General features: G+C 40.3%; 1 protein-coding gene across 1 annotated transcript in view; it reads left to right on the forward strand.

The window, feature by feature from the left end:
- Window positions 1-10,050, forward strand: part of PTDSS1 (phosphatidylserine synthase 1) — a 47,302-nt gene extending 37,252 nt beyond the window's left edge. The window contains exons 9-13 of the mRNA XM_025209314.1: window positions 3,471-3,570; window positions 4,721-4,789; window positions 5,313-5,382; window positions 6,567-6,950; window positions 9,569-10,050. Of these exons, the coding sequence (XP_025065099.1) occupies window positions 3,471-3,570; window positions 4,721-4,789; window positions 5,313-5,382; window positions 6,567-6,676 (349 nt within the window). The 3' untranslated portion in view covers window positions 6,677-6,950; window positions 9,569-10,050. The remainder of the gene's footprint in view (window positions 1-3,470; window positions 3,571-4,720; window positions 4,790-5,312; window positions 5,383-6,566; window positions 6,951-9,568) is intronic.
- The last annotated feature ends 211 nt before the right edge of the window (window positions 10,051-10,261 follow it).

The following is a 10,261-nucleotide window of genomic DNA, read 5'->3' on the forward strand; positions in this document are numbered from 1 at the left end:
AGAGCAGGTGAGATAAGCATCTAGCGTGGGTCATCTAGACCCAGCACGCTTTCCTGCCTATGCAGGGGGTCGGCCTCGATGATCTATTGAGGTCCCTTCCAACCCTAACATCTATGAATCTATGAACTAAGAGCTTGTATTTTTCAAGGGGTGCCTTGAGTCTAACAGGAGGTCCCATAAGTCTAAAAAGGTTGAGAACCACTGGTTTAGAAGCTGAGCTTTTAGCTACACATTTCAGGGATAGTGCTGGTTTATGCAAAATGTGCTGGTTTGTTTTCTTTTCTTTTATTGGTTCTGGCATGTGTACAAATGGCAAAGAACATAAAAGGTGGCTTTTAGCTCAATGCCACTGCTTCTTATAGAGTATGCTGACTTTCTTGCTTGCAAAGAAACTGCCTAATCTTTTGTTAAGGATTAAACTTCTTTTCAAAAATGAATCAAGAAATGAAGTGAATGTGTTCATACTAATGGATCAGTCACTAACCAATGTATGTGTTGCATGATTCAGACTGAGAAAAAAAAGACATCCCGAGAGCCTGGCTCACCTTGCTGTAATGGAGTAATTGGAAATGTTGCTCTTGGAGACTCTAAAAGTGAGCAGTAGCCTGCAGGGCCCTGCTATATGTATGAAAAGTGGCAACGTTTGCAACCAATAAGAACAGGGGTCAGCAGTCTCCCGGCACGTGTCACAGCATGGCATGTGAAGCCATTTTGCTCAGCATACCACAGCTGGCCCAGGCCAACCACAGAACCTGGGCTGTTTGCAGCAGGCAGCCGGAAGGCTGCAAGCCCTGCTGCAAGCAGCCCGGGCTCCATGGCTGGCAACAGCTGCCCAGAGCCTGGGCTGACTGCAGCTGGGAGGCTGCAAACTGCTGCACCTGGCTCCTGAGCCCTAGCCAGGTTCCATGGCAGCAGTGGTTGCACTCATGCCTCTGAGCAAATGGTGGGGGAGAGGGCTGGGCCAGTGCAGCCTTGGCCTCTCCCCCGCCATCCACTCAGAGGTGCGTATGTAGCTACCACTGGCACCGTGGAACCAGTGCCGGTGCTCCAGAGCCTGTTGCAGCTGTTTGTAGCCAGCCAGCTGCCTGCTACAGCTGCCTGGGCTGGCTGTGGCAGGCAGTAAAGAAAGAGGCTGCAAACAGCTGCACTGAGCTCTGGAGCCCATGGCCAGGTTTCCTGGCAGCAATGACTGCATGCACACCTCCAGGTGGACAGCAGATGAGGGGCTGGGGTTGCGCTGCCCCAGGCCCCTCCCTCACTGTCCTCCCATAGGGGTGCATGCGCCTGCTGCCACCATGGAGCCTGACTGGAGTTCTGAAGCCTGGTACAGCTGCACCACTCCAGAGCCCTAGCATCAGCTCTGTGCCAGCAACGACTGCATGCATACCTCAGGGCTCAGGACAGGGAAGGGGCTGGGGCAGCACAACCACCCGGAGGTATCCACCCTGAGGTACGCATGCAGCTGCCACCAGCAACAAGGATTGGGCCCCTCACAGCTCCCCCATGGTCTGTCCCTGGCACACCAAGTCAAGGCATGGGTGGAGGTTGGGGTGTTTTTGGCACTCTGGCCAAAAACATTGTTGACCCCTACATTAGAATAGTGGGGGGAGGGGGGTAGATAACAAACTACCAGTCCCCTTTCATCAAGTTGGGAAAAGAGTAATTCTTAACATAGGGAAAAAAATTATCATTTGAATGCATATAGAAATTGCAGTGAAATAAAGCTGATAATACAGTTAAATTAAGAAGAAGATTGAGTGAAATTCAGGACGAAAAGGATCTAAAAAGAAGTCTTCAAAAACATTTTGTTCTTCTCTCTTCTACATAGTCTTTAGTTGGTACTCATTATTTTACCTAGCCCAGTTATTTTTTCCTTGTTTGGTTTAATAAAAATGGCTTATTGTTATTAAAATAAAGGCTTTTCTTCCTGACCAACTATACAGAGTTTTGGCAAGGAAATGAGCTACTGTCCAAAGATAAAAACAATTCTGATTCTGTAAGAGGGCTGATTGTCACATCCAAAGTTCTGTGCATCTGAATAGCTCCTATTCCACCTATTAGGCCCCTAAACACAACCCTATTCTACCATGCTTGAACCCTTAAAAATATTAATCTAACAGGTGGCATTGTCATATGCTTTTTTGTGATTTAGTCTTAAGGCTAAGATGACAGCGATTTTCAGGGACTTGAACAGAGTGAAATAGCATTATGCTTAGTGCGCAACACACAGAATAAGATCTGGCCCTGAGAGCACAGGTTGCATACACCAGGTATTATATCTACAAACACCATTGGTAATACTACATTGCAGAAATAATATTGCAGCCTTGTAGCCTTCTGTTTGAAGATCTCGTGGTTAATGAATTACAACATAAAGAGCCCTGGTGGAACAGTAGGGGAAGTATTATCTCCATTTTTATGGATTGGAAAATTGAGGACTGAAGGTTAAGCTATTTCCTAAGGCATCAATCGGGTTTATAATCCAGGTTTACTGACTTTCAATCCTGTGTTCTGTCTGCAGGATCATTTTAAAATTTAATTACTAAGGGATTAAACTTGCCAGGCTGGAAAATTTATGACCTATTTTAAATGGACCCCTTTGTGGAGAATATTTGTGATATAAAATGGCACCTCCCAACAGATGTTAAAACAATGGCACAATGAGATTGGAAGATTTTATGACCCATTTCAAACATGGTACCTCCTGCCATGCCATTTACCCAGTCTGTACTTCCATCCCCTCCCTGGCACCCCTTCTTGCCACCATGAGTTGAGGACAGCTAAGGGAAAATAAGGAGGCAAGGTTTCTGAAGGTTTCCCTGTATCAATGAGCTGGAAAAATGTAGACATGAGTGGTTTGTTGACTGGTGAACCCAGCACCGAAGAGGATTGTTGTTAGTTCTTATAATAACAAAAAAGGATTTAGTTTTTACAGTTATTTTAGCTTAAGGGTTTGCCCACAAATCTCAGGCTGCTGCAGGTAGGGAATGGAAATATGTATAGGGTAAATGGATTGCTCAGGAGTTGCGGCTGCCTTGTCAATTAAAATCCTTCCTAGGCAGCTCGTATCTTGACTGGCCTAGGGTAAATGAATCGATGTTATCAGTCTAGTGAACAGGTGTCCACAGAGCAACTGAATGTACATGCAGGTGCAATCATCAACTTATCTCTCCAAGCATATTAGTGGGAGTGCATTAGTGAAAGTGTGGGGAAGCCTTTATTACCACTGTGCATACTTCAGCTATTCTGTAAATAAGCAGAGGAGTCCAGCTTGCAGGCCATCAGCCTATCACTCCTCATGTGTTCTTCACTTGAGAAGAAACAAGAAATCGCCTTCAAAATTTTTGCTTATGCTGCTGCAAATAAAGGTTGCTACAGAGAGCCACTGCAAATCTAGAACCCCAACCTTTTTATATTAAATCTTCTGTATTCGTTACCTCACCTTTTCCCCCACTTCTCTCTTCCCCCAGGGTCATTGCTTTCCTAGAAGCTATTGTGTGCATCAAGTTTGGACAAGATCTTTTTTCCAAAACACAGATATTGTATGTTGTGTTTTGGTTTCTTTGTGTGGTAAGTAATATTTCTCTCTCATGAAATATGCATTGAGAGTGTTAATAACATCATATACCAAAATCTACATTGGCGAATGTTGGGTTTGACCGGTATCTCTCAAAGCACAACGCTTTCTCTAAAGTTTTGTTTTTTTTAATAGATGTATTTTTCTGTTTGTGACATAATGGGATACAGTCCTTTCATCTACACTTTTGAAGTTGCCACTGGTTTTATTTTTTTTTCTGTTTTATAAGGAAAAATATTAGAAATAACAGGTTCATGTCAGAGAAAGAGACAGAGAAAAAGAGACCCTTCTGGGTATAGACAAACAAATGCTCCCTTGGAGTGGTTTCAGAAGGGGAGCTTCTGCCCATGCATCATCATGCATCAGCTTTGACTCTGGATGAAGCAGGGTTAAAGTAGGAGCAGTTTTGCAACACTTTTGGCCTAAAAGTTACAGTATAATAGCTGGTGCTCATCTTGCTGATCTTGCCTAACTTGGAGCTGTTAAGTCTGATGGCAAACCTATGTATTATAACTAGTGAGAAAAATGTCCTTGTAATCAGGGACTAGACTGCTATGAACATATTTTATACAGGTTATAGGAAGTCAGACTTTTATTCCTTTCTTGGGGTCTGGCTTTATTCACAAGGGCTTTATTCACAAAGTACTAGACCGTGTAATTTTTACACTCAGTTTAAAATCGTATAAGTACTTTGCTAAATCGGAACAACTCATAATGAAACTTTCATCTTAGCCCTAAATCTTTTCCACCCCTGACAGTTCTTAAGTGCAATCATATGGTGCTTATGTGTTTACAGTATTGTAACTTTGCAGGATAACATGTATAATGTTGGAAAAGAATTACCAAAGAGGGGCCTTGGTCCTACCAAGCTTATATACATGATAAAATATGTGCATATGAGCAGTCCCACTGAATTTGGTGAGGAAGAACTACTCCTGCCAAAATGGATTGTAGAGAGAGGCCCTGATATCCTGAGGATATTTACATTTGTAAGCGTTCTTTGCTCAGTAAACAGTGTGGATTTACCAATGGCTTGTGAAACAAAGGACCCGATTCTGTTGGCCATTGATTTAATGCTGTTAAGCCAGCAGTGAATTTAGGCTGAGTTTGTAAACATGTTAATATCTCTTCTCTTCCTTACAGGCTTTTACTACTTTCCTGTGTTTATATGGCATGGTTTGGTATGCAGAATACTATGGCCACCGAGAAAAGGTACTTTGGGGGAGTCCATTTTCTTTATTTTAAATCCGTACAAAAGGCCAAGGTATATTTAAGTCTTTGTAAAAAGGAAGTAAAATAAAATGTTAAAAAAGAGGGGAAATAGACGTGATCCAGAGCTCATTAAAATCCATAGAAAGTCTTCACAAAATTCTTGTTTTAGATCAGGCCCAACATTACTGTAATCTGCAATCCAAGCTATTCAGAATAGGCCTGTGATTTTATCAGTGGGCTCTGGAAAACGAATGTCCACGTCATATAGATGGATGAATATTACAATACAAAGCTTTGTAACAGAACAGATCACACGTAGAAGCTGACGTGTTCCTCTTGCGTCAGTTTTTTGTGCTTCCTACCCAGGTCGGGGAAGGGCTTTTACTGTTGTTAGCAGTGTTTTATCAGAATTCCTATTGATGCTTTAAATCTGTCTAAAAGGAAATGTTAATGTAGAAGAGAGTATCGGTGTGTGGTTACAAAGAGCAGCATCCCAATGACTTGTTCTTCTTGCTTTTTACAGACCCTGTCAGAAAGCGAAGACAGCCCATACAGCCCAGATGCCTCCTGGCTTCATTCTAAATTCACAAAAGGTATTGTTACCTTTGTGGATTCATTCTCAGGGCTGTTCACTAGGAATGAGACTTAGTCTGTCCAAATGACACTTGAGAAATCTGCACTATAGATTATTTGGTTCACTTGCACATGCCCACGGGTACAGGTATAGACTACCATGCCCACTGCTTTCACTGAATTCCTTTCAGCTTTGTTAGAATTTAATTTTTAATGGAACAAATAACCCTTCCTCCTGTTGTTCCATTCTGTCCTAATATTGAATGCTTCACCTGGAGAATTTAATGCACTTCATAACTAGGTCAGGCAGGGTCTGCTGACCTTTTCCACATTTGGTTTCAAGTAAATATCTGAATGTGAAATATACTTTTATTCCTGCTTGTTAGTGAGCAGTCAGGAATGTGCCCTGGAGCTTATGTTCCAACTGCCACTCACCAAGTCAGTGCAAGGCTGATGATCACAGACAGCTTTTTCTCTCTCTAAACCAAAATCATCTAGCTTGTCTTCTTTCCGTTTTCTTATGTTGGAGGTCAATTGGGCAGCTCATTTTTTACTTGTTCTTTTGAAAGGCCCTTCTTATAAACAGGTTTAGCACCTGGAAGTTGCCTGTCAGTGCTTATACTACTGGAGTATTAAAAAGAAATGCTCTCCATTTAATTTCTTGCAGTCCTGACACTGGAAACAGTGCAACACATTTCTCTTAGTTGCATGTACAGATTTTCTAGGTATTAATTTCTTCTAGGTTTGTTACTTAAAAGGGAAGCACCAGATTTATTTTAAAAACATACTTGTATTCAGATGGATTTTCCACCACATCAGAGGAAAAACTTTAATTTTTGGTTTAGCAGCTTTTACAGCATCCCTAACTTCATCTGCATTATCTGATCATTTTCAAATTTTCTTATATAGTAAAATGTGAATGAGGTTAATAGTAGGGTGTATTGGTAATAAACATACCTCCCCACCTGCACAAGTCCAAATGTGGGACTGCAGGTAATAAAGATCCAGAAAAAGAAATATTGTGAAACCAACAGTTTTTTGTAATTAGGCCACTAGATGGAGTGCTAGTATCAACCAAATGTTAGCATCCTGAAATAATTAATTCAAACATTACATGTCTAGGAAGCTTTTAAAACTGAAAAACAAAGAGGCTTTTGGAACAGAGTAGCTGCAAATTTGAAGTGTATTTTTTATTTCTCTGTAGGTACTGAAGATAGTCCACCAAAACATTCAGGCAACAGTGAGAGCCATTCATCAAGAAGGAGGAATCGTCATTCCAAAACAAAAGTAACCAATGGAATTGGCAAGAAATAAGACCAGTCTTTAAAGATGTTTCAGAGTGTCCCTAAAGATGAGAAGGGAAACTGCACCTGGTTCTGAATTCCCAAGTGGAAGGTTACTAAGAATACAGGAGGAATATGTGGGGGAGAAATGCTTTCAGTAATCAAAGGGCCTAGTAAAAGTGGAGCCATCAGTGTATTGCAAACCATCGCCTGCTGTCACTTGCCACTGGCTTCAATCTAATTTCTTCAGCACTTGGCACTCAAAAACTAGTAGTATGTTGAAAAGCATGGTTTGCTCACAACAGGTATATGACGGTTTATGTTCAGGTATTGCAGTTGTATTTTTAATATATTAGTTAAAAATCAGTAACCCAAAATTTAATGGACTGATACCCAGTTGGCTTGGTTTTGTTTTTCTGGTTTGTTTTAATTACTTTGCTTTGAAGTGCATGCAGTCTTTTGACAGCTCTGCCCTACATTCTCAGCCTGAGAACTAAGTTTTTTTTATACTAATGGTTTGGAGCATTTTTTTAAAATTCCCTGCTTGTATCCAGTCAGTGATTTGATTTACAGACTTTCTATTTGGTGGCAGGCTTTTACCAACTAAGGAGTATGTCCAGGTTTCTTGTAACGGTCAAAGACTGAACTTTAAATAAGCTTTTCTTTTCTTCTCATTTTGTTACACACTCTTATTTGTTCAGGCCTAATTAATATGCATACATGAAAACCCACTACAAAGTAGTGAGGACTTTGCCTACTGCCCCCAGGGACTGCTGTTATTTAGTTTTACTTATATTTTCCCCATTACTGCTATGTATTTTCTGCTCTTAACTGCATCAGGTGTTAAGCATAGGATATCACTTAGACAGTATTCTTTCAGCTGTTTCATTATTTGTAATATACTCATGCCTTTATTTGCTTACATCTGAACAGTACCTAAAATGATTCCACCGTGTATTTTTTTTTAATAAGATTCATGGTAAAGGCTGCTTTGAAGGCTTTGGTATACTGTCATGCCTGATGATAAAGCAGCTTCTCCATGAAGTACTGTAGTGTGCCTGTTCTGTAAACTTTCACTAATTTGTGAAGGTTTACTGTGTTCTTCAAGGGGTTAGCACAATGTTATTGTGCTAGACAGTGTTATTTTGCTATTTTCTAATATGCTATCAAATAGCATATAGCAAATAAACCACTTTTTGAAACATCTGTAATAATTACAATCACATTCAAAATGCATATTACTATTTTCTAAGATGCTATCAAATAGCTTATAGCAGACAACCCTCTTTTTGCAACATCTGTAATAATTACAACCACAGTTCAAGTAGGTAATTCGCATGAACTTCAGAGAGTGTAATGATCAATCTTAAATCAAACGTTCAATATCAGCTAGTTTCTGTACTAAGTTATCAAGTTCTCTTAATTATTTTAGGTGCCAACTAGTTTTGGGGACCTGTAACCCCAAAGAGCTCAGATAACCAGACATGTTAAGCAAGAATCAATAGTATCTAGGAGTCACGTGCCCTTATAGCAACTACAATTTTAAATGTATCTGAGTAATGTTACTGCAGTTTGCCACAGGGTGCATACTATAAAATATGGTAAAGACCTCATAGGAGTGTATGATACAGTAAATCGGGGAAGTATCCTCTGTAATCAAATCAAGGACTATGCATGTGCCACAGATTATCAAAATTTTGAATGCACTTACCATGCTGCTGCCTAACTCTTTGGAAGCCCTTCCTTTTTTCAATCAAACACAAATGTGCAACTTCAGAACCAGTTTACCGTGAAAGCTGCTATGTCATTGTTGCTGCATCTCTGTTAAATGTTACATAAGAAGGTCAGGAAGATTTAGATTTACCTATAAATATTCTGTTTTTGTATTACCAGTGCTGAGTACCTTGGGTATCCATTTGTTCTCTTCATGCTGTATACTGTTGAATGTATTTGCAACTTCATTTGGATATTCAAATGTGTTGTTTCATATTTTTTCTGGTTTTTAATTCAGTCACTGAAAGACTGAAGATGGCATTGTGAAGTTGTTTTCTATTGAATCAGTACCAAAGCAAGCGTCAGGCTTCATCATGTTGTTTTTAAGGACCACAGCTTTCAAAGGCAAAAGCCTATTCTGTACTTGCAAAATGTGCATACACTCACAGCAGACGTCAAGCTCATCCTGGCCTGAGTAAGCTGGCTTCAAGTTCAGTTGTTCAATCCTGGCATGTAGTGATGCATGCAGACATTTTGCAAATGCAGAGCTGATGCTCACCCCGTGAGTTGTATCTAAAAATGTAAAAAGGGAAACATACGAGAGTCACTAGTTGAAAGTTCTAATTTCTGGATGCTGGCCAGTAGAAAGTGAGTCAAGGCCGTCAGCTCATACCTATGAAAGAGATGTTGTCTTGACAGTATCTTTTAAATGTTTCACATAAGACTGTGTGGTTTATTTGTTTTTTCATTTCCTTTAAAAAGCAGGGAGGAGGGGAGAAAGCATCTAGTCATTAGGTGCTGTTTGTAAAATGGCGCTTTCTGCACTGCCAGTAATCTTGGCTGAAATTAACAAGTGTTTTCACGGGTCATCTGCTGACTGACAACTGCCATTTCTGCTCCATTTTCCATGGAAATTGCCTTTGCATTGGTAGAAATAAGAAAGGTGCTTTTGATCATAGCTGCAAAACAAACGTGATCTCATGATCAAACTTCAAAGCAATTATTGCTGGACTCTGTGTGACACCTGTGATGATGAATAACTTGAGCTGTTGTAACAATATCCTTATATCAAGAATTTTGCTGCTTAACCAATAATGTGTTTCTGTTACGGATGCACTGTCCTTCTTATAACCACTTTCTGCCTTTCCATATAGTCCACTCTTACCTTCCTGTCTTCCTTTTCTCTCCTCTTTATTTTTTTATCCTCCAGTTTTAAAACATCTGCCCCCTGTCATTGAAGGGGCTGAATTTGCCCTCTGGAGACAGCCCTTCATGGCAGTCATTGAAGGGGGGCCAGTTCAGAACAACTTGGCAGAAACAAGAGGGTGGTGTCCACAGTTTACAACACTGTGAGCAGATTTGATAGCAATAGACAGTTTTCAAGAAAGAAAGCTTGGAATAAACAGGAAGCCACCACAAGTAAATGGGACCAGCAGCTGCCAGTATTGTGGTTTAATGGCAAGTGCTTTAAATCAAGTATGGTGTCAAATGAAATCCATAGAGGAGTTTACTTTCCTTATTCATCTGTGACAAGAACTGTTTGGTGTTCTATCTATTAAAACCATGATATTTACTACATTTCTCACAAGATGGCACAGGAATCACCCTGCACATAACAGCATCTCCCATAGAATTGCTCTGTATTGATTGCAAACTACTGTATTTTGCAGTAACTCAGTAAAAAAAAAAAAAGAAATCACCCCTATGTGTTTGTCTTCTATATACAATGGGACATTGGGGTTGATCATGTTACCTTTAAAGCTATTAATTTTTATTCTGCCTCTTCTTGAGAGCTCACCAAATCCTCTCCAGATTATTTCATGCACAGAAGTCTCACTGCAGTTGGCCACCTGGGAGGAACAGACTTTTAAAATCTGTATGGTAAAACCACAGCTTTCTCTTA

This window comes from Alligator sinensis, unplaced genomic scaffold (genome assembly GCF_000455745.1).
Source record: "Alligator sinensis unplaced genomic scaffold, ASM45574v1 scaffold191_1, whole genome shotgun sequence".
In the NCBI taxonomy this organism is placed as follows: Eukaryota; Metazoa; Chordata; order Crocodylia; family Alligatoridae; genus Alligator; species Alligator sinensis.